Below are 17,974 nucleotides of genomic sequence, written 5' to 3'. Positions count from 1 at the left end.
AGAAAAAGTGGAGAAGATCTAAATGGCTCAAGCAGAACAGCCTATATAATATTCCACAATAACCGTATCATTGAAATTTAATTTGTAAATAATAAAATTTACCAAAAAAATAGGCAATTTAAACTTTGAAAACAGAAAAAAATAAGAAGAAGAAAATAAAAGCGAAGACAAAAATATAAGTAAATAAATGAAGAAAAAAAAAGTATGTAAAATTAGTAAGCATACTAAGTTTCAAAAGGAAAGAAAACTGATAGCGCAAAAAGAAAGATGGAAGAAATTCTCTAAAAATGTGTTTGATTAATTCATAAAAAGCTTCGAACAATATTAAATGTTTACTACTCTCTTTATTATATGGTTCCAAAATATTAAACTATTTTATTAAAGCATCAAGATAAATGAAACATGATACGAAATTGTTCATACACCTAACTATCCATTAACAATCCTAAATGTGGCGGTTGCTGTAAGTTATCTTTGGTAAAAACAATTCGAACTACGAACGTTGATATTAATTATATTATTTCCGAATGAGGGAAAATGAAGAACGCAAAGAAAACATTTTTTTCCAAAAAATGAACTATAGAGAACGTCAAGTAAAGTCTTTAATCTAGACATGAATCGTCACATAATAACTCAAGTACAATCATGTTGCGCATTAATTACAAAATATAAATTAGAGAGACAAGAAATGAACAATAACCATTTTCATAAACATCGAAATATTACTTTAAATGCAAATAAAATAATTCAATGAGAGAGATTTGATTTGATGAAATTTACTACCACTAAAACCATTTCTGTTTATGCAGCACCAACCATACGGTATATGCAAACATATGGTTCATAAAAAAGCGTATGGTCATATTTTAAAAGGTTAATTAAAAATTCTGTTCAATGTTACAAATATTCTATTTGCTGATCTGCATAAAAATGTATTGTACAGATTTTGAAGCATTAAAAAATGAATAATATTCATATAAGATAGATGAAACCAATCATTTTTGAGAAAAGGTAAAAAGATGAGAATGAAGTACTTTATGAAGGATGTCTTAAAATTATGCAAGAAGAATGAAAACATTGAATTCAGTGAGAATTAAAATGTCGCCATTCTATATGAATGTGCCCAAATGGCATTAGGCAGTCTATACATCGAGGGACGGAATCGCCATCAACAAATTCTAATGTGTTAATCTAGTATGGCCAATTCTTAAACGAATAATAATTGTATCCAATTTTCTGTTAGATACACTGGGCCAAAAGTATTGTATTGTAAAAAGGGTGATCTCTCCCAGATTCTTTTTACTTCATTCATTTGTTCTCTCATAAGTTGAAATCCTTACAATTGACATTAGTATTTATTATAATTAGGTGTTCTTATAAACGCTATAATTTGAGCTAAGGTATAATTAGATGTTCTTATAATGTTCTGATCTTAGATACTTTAATTCTAAATATCTTATGTATGACTGACTCAGCTCTTCAATTCTTACTGAGTCAATAGTAATATTAGGTAGAAGTAGATTACCGAATCTATAATATGTTGCGTAACAAAATGTAATAACCATTTTCTAACATAAATTTTAGAGACTAGACTTACCTTGATGATGTCAGAGTGATAGAAACTCTCTTCTCTCCCGTGTTCTCGGAACTGTCTTTGATGCTTTCGCGACAGGACTGCAACTTTGATTCGAGCACCTGCCACACAAAATGGGGGAAAAGGCAACATTAAGCAATGACAACACAAGCATGACATGCACAGCTTTTAGGAAGCAAACAAAGGGTTTCTACATGCAACTGAGAGTTAAGCCTAACGAACAAGACATAGACACAGTTTGTCACAAAAATGAGGAGCAAAAAAGCAACATTCGATTGTGTAAGTCGCATCTTGTTTCGTTTACATTCGCATGCGATAAAAGCATTAATTATAACAGCCATTTTTTATGGTAAAAATTCAGTTATTAATACTTTTTAAGCTACATTTCAGAAGAAGAGATGGCAACATCCATGCTTCAAGACAAAGTTTTAATGAAAATAATTTATTTTACTCGCAAAGATGATATAAAAATGTTAATAACATTCATGAGCTCATATAGCACTCAACTAAATTTATATAACGACGTATAAATAGTTGTAGATTATTACTTTATATTTTTAATTGCCAAATTAGTTTTCAACCTGAAAACTTTTTTTTCTAAATATTCCATTCGCTGAGTAGCAACAGTGACTACATGACTCGTTCAAAATTATATTAATAGAATGGAATGGAAGTTCATAATGTGGAGGAAGATATTTCCCCTTTTCGATGTTCTTTTAAATTTAAGAACAATTTGATTACATTTCATTGATCCATTTTTAAACTGTTTTTAATTCGCAAGCAATTTTCAAAAAATGTTTATTTCTCAAGACAGTATTAGTTAGTTAGCAGGCATCGATTTCAAACTTTGAAAATTACATGATATTAGCATTCAAGTTATTTAAAATATGTTTCAACACTATTCATTCTAAAATCCGAAACAGACTTGCAACTTTTTCTTACCCGTTTTCTATACTCCTTTTATTTGTGTGTGTAATGCACAAGTCCAACAGCTTTCTAGTTTTCAAACTTAATTTTTAGATGAATATGTTTATCACAAGAAGATTTTCTTCAGTTCTTTTCTTGGCGGAACAAAATGCAGAAAGCACAACAGTAAACACAGTATATTCAACAGACAATCATTATTAAGGTACATAATGAGAGTGTGAAACTTGGAAAATTCAAACACGACAATCAAAGAAAATGAAGGAAAACATGAGAGATTTACAGTGAGACAGACAATTAACTAGGTGAAAACAGTTCTTTGTGAAAATCACATGCAACGTTATTAGCCTGAGTGAAGCTCTTTGTTGCAATTTACATTTTCTTTCTTCACAAGTGTTGATAGATTGGCCTGTTAAAAATAAGTAGAAACAAAATATATGTTATGTACATTCAACAATAAAATTAATTCAAGTTTCCACCCAACTTTCCTTTTTTATTTTAAATATTGTAGAAAATATTTTGATAGTATCGTAACTTAATATTTAAAGGCACTTAGAACAAGAAAAAATATTTTGATTCATCTCTTTCTTTGAAATTTAAATGTGTTTAAAGGATTTCATTTTTTTAATTCCTTGCTATTTTTTTAAACTGTGAACATTTTATGCTTCAAATATAAATTACTTATAAATTATATTTATGAATTCGCTAAAATGTATTACAAAAAATTGTGCATAGATTTGAAGATATAATACTACACAAAAGTAAATATGACATTTTTTTTTTTCTTTTTACTGTTAAGCAAGCTGAAAAAATAGAAGATTTAATAATAACTCATTTCATATCTCTTATATGAAGAAAGTTTCAACTCTAAAACTGTGAGTGCAGTTTCTGCGCAAAAATTTATAAACAATATAATATTTCGTATATTTATGACAAAATTTGCTCCTTAATAAAAATCAAATAACTGGAAAATATTACCTATCGGTAGTTTTTTAAAAATCATCTGCTTTAAATGATATTCCAATTTTAATTAAAAGCAGACGATAAAACACAATCAAGTTTTTAAATGATGAAAGAATTTTGTAAGTTATAATATTTTACACACACACACACACACACAAAAAAAACTTTGTGTTAAAAATACATTTGAAAAGATTTTAATCTCGAACAAAGTTGGGATTCTTTGCAGATGGTTGACAATTCGACGGAACCATTGGTTCTAATTGATTTCGACGAGTAGAGAGTAAGGGGTTAGAACCTCCAATCCTGGTGCAAAATTAAAGATAAACAGATGTAATCTATGGCGAAAACTTGAAAACAACATCCATCATAAATTGTGAAAAATATCTTGTTTAGCAATGTTTCCAAAAGCCACGTTAATCTAAGAAAACAAAACTACTCCTGACGGGTTCCGCATTCTTTTTTTTTTTCTAACATAATTAGAATTTTTATAACAGCAAAATCAGGAGTTTTTCTCCCCCCCCCTCCCCCCAGATCTCAAAGTAAATTTTGAAATATTTCTGTTTTAAAATACTCGATGATATCAAGTGTTATTTTAGCGATGATTACATTTTAAATATCAGGATGCAAGAATACAATATTAAATAAAAATGTTAGCAATTTTGATTAGACTTCGACAAAATAACGAAGAGAAAACACTGAGATTGTAGAATCATGAAAATGAGTTCATACTTACGCCAACTTTCTTTAATAAATCTCCTAGAATGTTCAAAGCAGAATGTGGCACAATGGAAGAAGCATTGGACATGAAATTAGTGCCATTTTCTGTTGGAATAATGCAATAAGAATTATTATACAAATAGTAAAATAAAATTCAAAATTTTTTAATTGAAAACTATGTGATTTAATTCTTTAAATTAATTACTATATGACATTTTTTTTATCTGCTTATGTCAACGAGCATTTACTGTTGAAGTTATATATTGAAAAACAAAGGAAGCAAAGTTGTAGATCAACTAATATATATCTTTTAATCTAATTAAATCCTAATTAATTTCCTAACTTTGATCTTAGTTTAGCTCCATGTTAATTTTATTCTAAAACATTCTCTTATTTCCTGATCCAATTCTCTTTCTAAACTGCTGATTCCGTAGTTCCCAAAGCAGAAACAAAGGGATAAATGTCCCAAGCATTCACACATACTTTTCAAAGATACCCAAGATTCTCTTGCCTAAGACAATACGTGGCAAAGGAATCTATCAGAATCTCATAGTAAAATCAGTGAACGGAAAAATTTCTGTCACTTTCTCTCTTGTATCGCGATGAGGACTAATGCATCTCTTAATTGTAGTCACAAGCAACACGAGGTATTGAAATATTCCAGATCACTAATTCTTTCAGAAATGTAATCACGGAAACCTCTTGTATAGTGATTTCTAAAACAGACATTATTAACACATTGTGTACGGGTCACGAGATTTCTCGCTTTTAGCAGGCAGAACGTTGTGGTCAGGTCACGAGATATCTCGACTTCATGTTTTTTCGGCTAAATAGGTGCATAACCAATCAGAGGCAAATATTTAACAAATTAAGGATCACAAAGAAATCGTTTTTGGGCAAACTTGTACGTTCTAAAATAATCATAACTTTGTTACTTATGGAGCAATGGGTGCGAAATATCAGAAAACTCGTGAACGGTCCTTAATGTCTTAAAACAAGATACTACTGCAAATTGTGGCGAATACCATTGCACAAGTAAATATGCTTTACCAAATATCACACTCTAAAGCATTATTCAAGTCTGTGAAATAAATAATATACATGTATAAAATATATGGTAATATTTAAGAATACTTTATGTAAATATAATACCAAATGCAAATTAAAAATGCGCATATATGCATCCCAATGCTTGCGAAGCATGCTTCTAGAGCGTTCAAAAATGTTCGGGCCCTGGAAGCAGGCAGAGCGCCGTACGCAATGTGTTAAGATATAAACACATAATAAGTATATTACTTTTTTAAAAGGAAAGAGGAAGATGTCACTTACTACTAGAAAGGCGCATTCTGTTGAGCGTTCCATTTTCGTTGAAAAATTTGTTCGACTCCTTAACAGATTCGGGCGTCTTAGGAGGAGTTTGTGGCAGATCCGAACTCCTCAGTGTCTCGTTCACGCATAACTCTTGCTTCAAATCTGCAAAATAAATAAATAGATAATAAAAATAAAATATAAAATAAATAAGAGTATTGTCCTATAGAATTCTAATTTATTTTTAATATATAAAATGTAAAAAAAAATATATATATCATTTTTTTCCTACTAAATGGCAATATAATAAAAAAAAAATTATGTTTATCCTTGTTCACGCGAACGTAGCATCATGCCAAACTTGGCGATCTTAAAATGACAGCAACTCTTTTACGCACCTTACCGCGTCTAATCTGTCAGAAATTCATTAGAACGTTAACCCGCATAGGCTCAACAGCCACCATAGAAACTGTAAAAGGATTCCATTTGTTAGGCTTAACAAAGCCACCGCGATGTTATACCGTTATAATGTCACATTAAATCATTAATACCGCGGAGTCATGTATTAATGATTTAATGTGAACTTTAGATCCTGCACTTGTATATGAACTGTTCATCGCAAAAGGATCGTAAATATTTGTAAATAAAGATCAAGCATAATCCATTTATCTCTTCGAATCACCAATCCTAAAACAGTAAAAATCTCCAGTCAGGATACTGATCCAACAAAGCAATTTACTTTTCTCTTACTTTCCATTAATAACACGAATAATATCAAAGGACTCAGAACCTATATCCTATTAACCAAAGGAAGACCTAAAGATAACTTGACCACAAGGATTTTATGAAAATTATAGTAAAGAAATAACTACAATTTTATCATTTCCTGCCTGTAATGAATATTTTTCTCTATAATAAGTATTTTTACTTATAACAAGCGATTTCGTCATTTGATCAAAAAAAAAAAAATTATTCGAATTCAAAACAGAAAAACATTCTATGGTTTCGGAAGAAAGCCGAGCAAATTATATAGATTCTTTAGAAGTTACTTTCATCTTATGACAATGGTTTATAATGGAGTCGAAAGGGGGGGGGGTAATTAAAAAGCGGGGTACAAAAATGATAAAGAAGAAAATTTCAAAATCAAATTAATGAAATAAAAAAAAGACAAAATATATAAGGTGATGATTCAAGTCATCGGCTATCAAGTCAAGTTATCGGTCTTGTCATCTGGCTATGATTCAAAATTATGGGGTCAGCCCAAAAATAGCACTAATGTTACTTCAAAAAGGACGTTAATACAGCTAAAAATAAACCCCGCATTTAAATATTTATAAAATTTTGAGACTTCATTAGAAAATTCCTTTCTTGGGTATGAACTTCAATGTAATTATTCTGTTCTGATGTATCTTAATCATCAGATGCTTGTTTCCGATCAATAAAATATTCATCCATGATTCTATGCTAAAAATATTGCTTATTTGTGTCATGTAATTCAGTATGTTTTGTCTATGTTATAAGTGAAGCTTGTCTAAACATGACTGTTGAAAACATTTTGACGATTGAACAATAGTTGCATTTAAATCGGCAAGTATATTTCTGTGACGATTCAACATAAATTACCGCTATAGGATTTTGAACCTTCAAGCATATAATGATCATTGGGTGATTTTTCATTGTAATTAACTTCTTAATAATTGAAATATTTCAAATAATTGATGCAATTTGAAGAACGAGACACTCAAGTAATTCTCACAACAATAATATAAACGGTAACAGAAATCACTTTCAGGAAAAACACAAAAAAAGTTACTTTCCCCGTCTCGCTAAAGGAAAGTAAATAAATAAAAAAATTTCTGTATTCAACAATTTAATTTAGAATTTCTAATAAGAATTCAAGTACTATATTCGCGGTGGCCTGATGGTAAAGTCTCGGCTCGTGAGCTGTAGGGTTTCAGATTCGAGACCCGATTCCACCGAAGAACCGTCGTGTAAGGGAGTCTGTTGCGCGGTAAATCAGTCAGGGTCAAACGTCCTCCCGCTGGTGTGGTGTGGAAAAGGGGTGTGTGTGCTTTCTCAGGTGTCGTCCTCATCATCTGACTTCGGTTCAAAATTACGAAGTCCGTCCTAAAATAGCCCGTTGCTTTACAATGGGACATTAATATAACTGAACTAAACTATAAACGCGTAATTTAGATAAGAAAAACATCGCTGTAATATTCTATTTTAGGAATCCGCAAACTTTCTCTACAAAAAAAAAAAAAAAAAGTTTTTATCACGATGAATAATGTTTGCTTAGAAATAAAGCTGTAATTTATTCAAAGTAAATATTACAGATTAAAGAAATGAAATGTGATGAAAAGTATTTGAGTGCAAGGGATGAAATTCGATTTATAGTTTTTACACCAAATTTGTAGGTTTCTAACAAATTCTGAGTGAATTCCATTTTTAAGTCTATCCAGCTTTTTGAATACAAATGAATTTGATAACAATAAAACTAAAAGAACTATACGAATAAAAACTGGATCACTGATTTAACATCTAAAGTGAAGATACCGGACAAATATGGAACCAGTTTAGTTTAATTTAGTTATATTAACATCCCGTTGTAAAGCAACACTAAGGCTATTTTGGGACGGACCTCGTGATTTTGAACCGCGGTCAGATGACGAGGGTGATACCTGAGCCGACACATCCATCTCCACACCACATCAGCAGCAGGACGTTAGGCCCGGACGGATTTAACGCGCAACAGACCGCCTTAAACGACGGTTCTTCGGTGACATCGGGTCTCGAACCTGAAACTCTACGGCTCACGAGCCGAGACTTTACCACCCAGCCACCGCGGTCCAAACATTTGGAATCAAATCCGTCAAGGTGATGATTTGCTGTCAGTCTGTACTTTCACAAGTGCGTAAATGCGATAACTCGAAAACGCAATGGCATAAATACATCAATACAAATTTAATATTAGATTTTATAACTACAATTGTAATTCTGTGCCAAATTTTGGTTTCAATAAGTAGCGAAAAAACGCATCTAAATTCACAAATTTGATTTTCTATACTATTAATCGCATGTAAAGATTAATCACCAAGAAATACACGATAGATTCAGCAAAAATGGTAAATTCGAGTTAAAGATCAATGTTTCGTACCTAGTGTTCCCCAATGTCATGTAAAGCATTCGCGACATTACCCAAGGTCCAAGTTTATGCGGAGTTACGAGAATAACACCTTAATTAGAGAGTATGCTAGAAAGTTTTGGGGGAGATGAAACTCTTTGGTTTTATATTGAATATGCACATTACCATAAATTGTAATTTCATCGCCTTCTCTTTTAACATAAGATAAACGCGAACGAATAACATTTCATTTTTTTCTACTCGAGGAGATAACTGTAACTTTAGAAACTTTGACAAGTATTACTGTTGAGCTTGATTCGCAATATCCAAAGTCTTCTGTTGAAAGAATTAAAGATCATTCAGCCATATGCGATAGTATGGTTATGCTGTATTTAAAGGTGTAAATGCTGTATTTAAGAAGAGTGTTGAATGTTCTAGGGGTAAAAAAACAATATCTCACCTCTAGCTTCATCCTTGAGTCTTTGTATGAGGATCGCCATGTTCTCCTTCTCATCAAGTTCGTTTTCCAGGAAGGCATTCCTCTCGATGGCCTTTAAAAGAAAAAAAAATTAGTACATGGTTAAGGGTTCATAATTACATGAGTAAAGGCGTTGAATAACTAATCATAAACGGCTACTCCGAACCGCCACTAAGGTACACGGATCTATCTGATAAACCAAACACCGCGTCAGCAACACTGGGGGGAACTATGGTTGAGTCCTAAGGGTCATTACCGACCACGATACAACCCTTCCCGTGGGAAGCACGGCTAGTCATCGATAGGAGATACCCGACTCCCCTCATTTCTGTACTCACCCGAATGCGGAGAACCAACAACCATATCGGAAGCATCTCATCCTCATAAATGAGAGCATGATGCATAAAAAAGGAGCTTTTTGATTTAGTATTCTTGACAAGGGAATCATAGATCATTAAACTGACATAATAATCACACATAGTAAATATAGCAAATATAAACAACCATGAATTCATTAGTATTTGAATAACGGTTAAAATTGCAAATTTGGAAAGAAACTCGATGGTTCTAAGCGGATGAGGCAGAGACCGGGAGATAACCCTTTTCTTGCGACAAAACAAACCGGGATCAGAAGTCAGAGGTATAGAGATTTGCATTTGGGAATACTTCAATAAGAGTTGGATATGATTAAATATAAGGGAGCGCGGGATGGTTTTTATAGGAGATGCTGCAGCAATATCAGACGTTAGAGTTTTTTGTGGAAGTATAATTTGTCTACACGAGAAAGAAATCTGACCAATCTAACGTGGACATGCAGATAATTAATAAACATTAAAAACTGAATTCAGTGGTATGACAGCCCATGTAAGGCAAGGCCTACAGTCCCCATATCTGCTTTCTTGACCGAGGGCCCTGAGATGTAAGGTACATGTCCCGGTTAAGTAGACAGCCTAACGCGGAACCCCTAGTGTTTAGTTCGCAAGCATGCTTGGCCCTCAGTTTTTATCGACCCATTGAAGGGATGAAAGGCTGAGTCGATCTTGCTCAGCCCGAGAAGAACCGAGGACTTGTGCGTTAGGAAGCGCGAAGTGCTACCACTACGCCTTCTTATTCCCAGTAATAAGACAAAAATTGCAGAAAATCTATATTATAGATTTGCTAATAACAATTTTCATATTTACAGTAATTCGTGAAACCATCCGTACTAAAACATATTATTGAAATCTAACGAAGCAACTGTATTAACCCTTTCTAGGGCCGTGGGAAGTATTCTTCCCACCAAATTTATCAATCTTTGTACGAAATTATGTAGGTTGGCGTAAGTTCTGACAAATTTTTTTAGTAAGTCAGAAATTTAGATGCTTCAGTTCTTTATCTCAGACAAAATGATGTGTCTTGATTTGTTACTTCATTATTAATTAACCAAATTAATTAATTAATCAAATTAAATTTATCTAATAAATTAAATGAATCCCTTTTCTTATTTTAATTTCAAGCCTAAAAATATTTTAACCTAATATGACTATAAAAAAATAACCCTTTAAAGGGTTAAATAAAATATTCTTAATACATGAATTATAAAGATTTATTTTCGTTTTACATTTTTCCAGCATGAACATGTGTCAGAAATCTTGAAAAGATTTTTCAGTCTAAAATGCGTGTCTGAATATGATAAATAAAAGAAATTTTGTTACAATATAAAATTAGTCATTGTAAAACACACATTTATTGATAGCACTATAATAATTACGAAACTGACACATTTCTTTAAACGGCCTGGCATATGAAGTTTAAATTTTCTACTTACATAAACTTAAAATTTCTTTAACTGAGCTTCGCATAAACTTACTTGATTAAGTCTCGTCTCGAAATCTTCCAGAGACATTAAGGACGCCCTGCAAATAAAAAAAAAATATTTTAAAAATCATTTTAGTTATCTACAAGAAACCCCCTTCTCATAAATAAGGGGGCCGTCTTTCTTTATCTTCTGAACTGTTACACCCCATTGGGCAGTTCAATTCATCTGTCAAGACGATAATTTACATCAATTATTTCATAATAGTTTAGAAGTAATTTTAATGGAAGAAACAGCACGTTGGCATTTGCCGTCGATAAAAAATAATTACATATACCGTTTTGACATTTGAATGGAGAACTGAATTTGATAAATTGACACAAGCTTCATTTGAGTTGATTTACCTGACAGGATTTGAAAGAGAAATGTTTGACGAATTCCATTGATGGAAAAAAAAAATGTTTACCATATGCGAGAGCATAATTAAAAATGCTTGAATGCCATTTCATGTGAACACTAAGAATAAAGCAGAATAATAGAGATAAAATGCTCAACTCAAATTTTACCCTCCCCGGGTTGGCAATCAGTCCATTTTCTGTTGAATCCCGCGTTAGAGTGTTCATTTTTACGATTACAGATTTTTATTACGTTATACTAGCCGCCTTTGGCGACCAGCTGGTTCGCCAATCTTAATGTTCTTTTAAATTTTAATAATTAAATATTTTACGCAATTTCTACTTTAATAGAATTTTCATCAAAATATTTTGAAACTTCAAATTTTGATAGTCATATAATTCACTCATCACTCATAATATTATAAAGGCCTTCAGTCATAACGTAATATGTATCTCTCTAATTTTCTGTTAGCTCCCGTAGAATTTATGCTTTAAATTAAAATGGAAATGATTAATCTGCAATTAATACAATAATATTTTTTACAGAAACAAAGCATTTTTTTTTATAACATGATTACTGATAACAGAGTCACTCAGCGTTTAAACTTTATGGGCACTAAAGAATATCTTTCTTAATTTATGTAATATCTCAAGAATTTGTCAACAAAATTTTCTCAGATTCATCATGAACAGATCGATTCATTAACAATGTTTAATTTAAAATGCATCAAACACTAAGAAAATAAAATGAATCGTTTAAAATAATCCGTCGAAAATAGGTTTTAAAAAACTACTTAAAAAACGATGTACTTAAAACTATAAGCATATACAAAAAATATATAACTAACATAAATACAATTTAATTACAAAAGCATGCAACTAACCTAAAAATAATTTAAATCAAGAATCATCCGTTGATAATATTGACAACAATCAGAACACAATGCGCATGCGTGAATTTTCAACGCCAGTTACGGTAACGCAAATGCGTGAATTTTTCTACGCCAGTTGGGGTAACGCTATGCAGATTAGACATTTTTAATTTCCTTTATTCTGTGTTATTTTAATTCAAAAGTACTTCAGAATGTATTTGAAAGATCGATTAATTAACAATGTTTAAATTTAAAAGCATAAAACATTAAGAAAATAAACAGAATCGTTTGAAATAATCGGCCGAAAAATGTTAACCCTAGTCTCATTACTGTCGGGGAAAAAAAACTGAAGCCTTACTCATTTGGCGGTGGGGAAAATGAAAGATTTTTTGGCGGGAAAGTTAGTTTTTAATTAATAATTAAAATTCTAATTAAAAATTTTAAAAAAGGGACACCAGGTGCACATTCCCGACCTCTAAGGTATATATGTACCAAATTTGGTAGCTGTAGGTCAAATGGCCTGGCCTGTAGAGCGCCAACACACACGCTCTATACACACACATTGAGCTTTATATAAGTACTAGCCGCCTTTGGCTACCAGCCGGTTCACCAGTATTACCGCTCTCTACAATTTTCAATTAAATATTTTAAGTAGCTTGTCTCTTAATAGCTTCTCAAACAAAACATTTTTAATCTTCAAATTTTGATAGTCATACCAAACTTATACTGTTGTTTAGATTTCAATTTACTATATATATTTTGCTAATTTCCATTTAGACCATTTTAGAACATCTGTGTCTATTACTAAAGGTTTACAAATTAGCTGTGTGGCCCTGATTTGAATGGATATCCTGTTCATATTAAACAAAATTTGCTTTAAAATAAAACAGATTTATTGGTTTAATAATACAGATAGTATGAAAGATCATAAAATAATTTTTCTTGAATTTATTTTTTAGAAAAAAATAATATTTCATATTTCTTTTATTTCCAACAAACACGTGACGAAAATCATATTTTTGCAGATTTCATTTCCAAAAAGATTTAATTTATTTTTAAATGGAGCTTTAATCAATGTGATGGCAACACTTTGAAAAAAGCTAATTTTTCCCCATGAATGCGAAACGTGCTCGTGCAGCTTAAATTTTATTTTTATTTTGTACGAAAAAAATTGTTGAAAAATATAGTTAAAATATTTATTTAAAAATTAATTAAAAATAGAAATTTAATTTTAAGGTTAAAACATTGGTATCATTTAAAAGATAAATTTTTGAACTTTAACTTGATGTAAAAATCTTTTTTCTGCGGTAATATTTTCGGAAGTTATAGCAGAAAGACGCTAAAATTTCGCTTATTTTTTAAATAAATAGAATTCTAATTAAAAATTCGAATAAATAACCCCGATTTGCACATTCCCGGTCTCCAAGGTATACACGTGCCAAATTTCGTAGCTGTTGGTCGAACGGTCTGGCCTGTAGAGCGCCAACACACACACACACACACACACACACACACACACACACACACACACACACACACACACACACACACACACACACATTGAGCTTTATTATAAGTATAGATATAGATAGATTATTATTGTGTAACGTATAATATCGATTCATTTTCTTTCAAAAATTCTTGAACTTATTTGGAAACATGGCATCTAAATAGTGATTTTAAAGAATTACGCAGCCAGAGGGTTAACTTTCACTTCTTGCTTGTGAATAACAACTATACAGAAACTATTTGAAACTTTAGAACAACAATTTAGAGAATGAATTTTTTTCCCCTGATCCCTAAAATCGGATAAATAGGCATTTTTCGGACTATTTTATTTATATATTTTTGCGACTAAATTGAATACTAAGCAAATTAATATAAATACTAATCTAAAATTTTTGAAGATTATTTTTTATTTCATTTTTGTCCTAAATAAACTATTTAAATATTCAACGACCCATTTAAAATTTTTTTATTTAATACAGATTTTTTTAATAATTTTTAATTCTTGATATATTTTCTCTCATATTTATAGCTTTTTATTAAATCCAAAGAACATGTTACATCCCCTGCTCTACTTTACTTATTATCCTAACAGTAATGAAGATGTATGTTATTATATCATATTTTGGATGGCCAACCTAACAGAGCAAGAAAAATGATGTTAAGTATTTTGCTTATACAAAATACAATTCGATTGAATTAAAGTGCCACTTTCATTGCCGATTTGCTTATATTTCAGAAAAAAAAATCTTACCGGTAACCTGGCAGCAGTTCTGGATTTGTGGCAATGCCGCTTTTACATAAAATAATTCAGAATTCCCACAAAGCTCAAGTTTTATACAAAATTGGCATAAACTCTAATGAATTGGATTCCAAAATAATTGGAAATTAGTGTGATTCGAAGAGCTGTAATAACGATCCTGGAATAATTAATATTTAATCAAAAAATAATAATAAAGACATCACTGGTCTTTTATTTTAGAAGGTTACTCTTCCATGCCAAATCAAATCAATGTTCGATTGCTTTAGCTAGAATTAGTTAGAATACTGAAGTTGAAAAAGTATCAAATCATGGATTTCTGTAAAAACTGTTCTATGTATTACAATACCCTGGGGGGATTGGATCAGAGGTGGTCATTCTCTGATTCAGGTTTAAATTACCTTCTGTGGATGAAGTCCGCCCCGTGAAAAGGGTTGTGACGCATGAGTAGGTAAGACGTACTTTTGGCTCTAGATGGCGCTACTGAAAAAAGACACGCTAAAACTCGACTTAAAATCGCTGACTTCGACAATGGGCTTGTCTATGACAAGTGCCATAAATAACAACAAATGGCAAAACTACATCAAGAGAATGATGTATTCGAGGTATATATTACCTGGTTGCCCTCTCGAAGTCATCATTCTTCTGTTCCAACTTCCGCACGTACTGCTGTAGATCTTCTTTGACTAGTTGTAGTTCTTGTACCTCTTCACGCAGATTGGAGCACTCGTTTTGGCACTGATTTAGCTTAGCCTACAAGGATAGAAGTCATTATTACAAAATGTAGAAGCCAAAAGACAAGATATTAAGAACATTTATGTTGATGAATAAAGTAGAAAAATGCATGCAAGTTATTTATATGCATTGAAAAAAATTGCATATCTATATATTATTAAGCAAGACCAAAGAATCAGTACAACGGCGCCAACCACAGTTCCAATTTCACCAATTTTTGTTTCATATGAAAGCTGATGACTCCAAAATATGTCATCAATAGTCGGCTCAATCCTTCCTTCATTTCGAAAGTAATCTTGACAATTTTTCTTTTATAGGAAAAAATTAAGGCCTAGTCTCCATAGCAAAAAGTGCATCAAAACCAACAGTGTGTAAAATATGCTAATTATTGAAATAAGTATATCTTGCGTTTAAACACATATTTATGTGCAATTCCTTGTCGAAGATAGAGGAGGCACTTTGGATTTTTAAACTTCGCTTTATTACATCTCTAGAGGCGTAATCTATGTACAAGCAAGAAGCGACAAGGTAAGTCTACACCACAACAAAAGAGCAAACGAAATATTTATTCCCATGATTATATGCTGTGAGATTCTGATAGGGATTTCTTTACACGTGTCGATTTAAGTAAGGGAATTATAGGGAACTTCTAAAAGAATTTGTTTAGATGGACAAATTTCTATCCCTTCACGCACTTGTCGATTTCAGCAATTTTGTAGAGCTTCTGTTGCATTAATTAAATAAAAAAGTGGAATTGGATCTGGAGATAAGAGAATATTTTAGAATGAAATTAATATGGGCTAAATTAAGATAAAAATTAGGAAATTAATTAGGATTTAAATTATATTTACAGATTTTATTATATATATACTGATGAAGCTGACGCCAAGATTCTTGCTGTTTCTAGAATCTCCGAATTTTCGCCTAAGTTACCAATTCCATCGGCAGATCACCAAAAAGAAAAATCATCAAAGCTAACTGTCATTGATCCGGCATTCATTCAGCAGCCATTACTGCTTCTATAAAACTATCTTCTTTGCTAGAAAATTTGTTGCATTGGAAAGCAGTACTACAAATTCTTAAAAATATATGTCATACTAGAAGAATGTTATATTTACAATAATAAGAACTTTTTGTAGTTTTATATAGCAAAGTCGCAGTCATCATATTGCTAAAAGTTTAAAACTAAAAAAAAAAGTCTACTTTTTAAGAAAAATGGTAAAGGTACGACAATTTTCGTAAAGCATATGCACATGTTAAAATAAACTATTTCTTACCTTTAAAACCATAAATATTCATTACACGACTGAATACCACAAAAGAGTAAATAAGCTATTGTAAATGAGATTCTTTTTATGTTGAAAAAAGTGGTCTTTTGAAATAAACATAAACGCTATTATAAAAAAAAAAAAATGATGATCAGAAATCAATTTTCTTTCTGTGTATCATTATCAAAAGTCCGTTTTCAACTGAAAACATGCAGAGATTCACAACTTCTTTTTTTTTTCATATATATCTTTGCGTAATTGTAGTTGGGCCATCATGCAAAACGAAGGGATATGATTATGCCAGATGGATTTGATAATAGACTTTTATTATGGACAAAACTGGAGCAAAATAAGAGATCTGGCTGTCCCAGTTTTCTTGCTTGTACCACCTGTAGATCGTGGCACGATCTGTCAGGTAAATACCGATTTATTAATGAAGATTTCTATTTGCGTTGCTCTAGCTAAGCATCGTGCAAGTATCGTAAAACAAATTACAGACTTCGATTTCAATAGATAACCTTTTAGTTTTATTCTTCCCGAAAACTCGTTATGCGTTGCGTTTATCTAAAATTAAAACAGCGAATTTGCTATCCTAATCAAAATAATTGTGCCTGAAATTTAGGTTAATTTCTTTGAGAGAGTATTTCCATTTTGTTTGATAGTATATGAACACTTCATTTTCAAACTATGTTTAGTATAATTTAAAAAGACCTTTTGTGTTGTGAAAAATACTCGCAGAAATATATTTTTATGAGGAAAACATGGATTATTTTCAAATGCAGCATTAAAAAAATTTATTGGCAACTTTTAAAATTTTTTAAAGACGTTCAGAAATTGTTTATTATAATGGGAATAAACTGCAGGAATAATAAAATAATTGTAATATTAGGTACAAGAAACTTTTACTGATCAAAAAGATATCCTTTGATGATTAAAACCTCTTTAATTGTAAGAATAACCGTAAACGAATAAATAACGAATGAATAAATAAATTGAGTAAACAAAGCCTACTAAAAATACATATATAATACAATAAAAATACACAAAATACATAAATTGAGCAATTCAAATCATAATTCATATGAAAAGTATTAAATATTTAAATTTTATATGAAGTTAATAAAAGTTAAATATATGATGCAACACTTTTTGAAGCTTTATTTCGTTCATACATGATTGTATTACTTCTAAAACTAAAACTAAAAAGTGTGTTTTCTCTGTTTCATATTCACTTTTTTTTTTCTTTCTTTTTTAGAACATATATTAATTTTTTTTAAATGATTTTCTAATGGTGCGCATGGAGATTTTTTACATATAATCTGTAATTATTGATCATCTCAAATTTTTACCCAGCTTCCAAATTGATACTGACATTCAAAATTAAGTTATCACAGAATTCTTTACACATCCGACAATTTCAATAACAGCAACAACAACAAAAAAAGAAAGAAAATTCAAATTCTGTAGCCACAGTAAGTAAATAAATTTTGAACCCTTTCACTCAAAATTTGCTTCATATTAGTTAAATATGAAAT

General features: G+C 31.0%; 1 protein-coding gene across 2 annotated transcripts in view; it reads right to left on the bottom strand.

The window, feature by feature from the left end:
- LOC129968526 (nuclear distribution protein nudE homolog 1-like) overlaps window positions 1-17,974 on the bottom strand; it is a 112,210-nt gene that overhangs the window by 9,590 nt on the left and 84,646 nt on the right. The window contains exons 3-9 of one of the 2 annotated variants that reach the window (XR_008784421.1): window positions 15,053-15,189; window positions 10,958-11,003; window positions 9,091-9,181; window positions 5,528-5,671; window positions 4,215-4,303; window positions 2,537-2,927; window positions 1,598-1,695 (exon numbers count right to left, since the gene is read on the bottom strand). Coding sequence is in view for 1 of the 2 variants with exons in the window: in XM_056082511.1 (XP_055938486.1) it covers window positions 1,598-1,695; window positions 4,215-4,303; window positions 5,528-5,671; window positions 9,091-9,181; window positions 10,958-11,003; window positions 15,053-15,189 (605 nt within the window). In the remaining variant the exon portion in view is untranslated. The remainder of the gene's footprint in view (window positions 1-1,597; window positions 1,696-2,536; window positions 2,928-4,214; window positions 4,304-5,527; window positions 5,672-9,090; window positions 9,182-10,957; window positions 11,004-15,052; window positions 15,190-17,974) is intronic. The other variant, XM_056082511.1, reaches the window with a different exon arrangement.

This window comes from Argiope bruennichi, chromosome 5, assembly GCF_947563725.1.
Source record: "Argiope bruennichi chromosome 5, qqArgBrue1.1, whole genome shotgun sequence".
NCBI lineage: Eukaryota > Metazoa > Arthropoda > Arachnida > Araneae > Araneidae > Argiope > Argiope bruennichi.
This window is presented reverse-complemented; position numbering and strand designations above follow the sequence as displayed.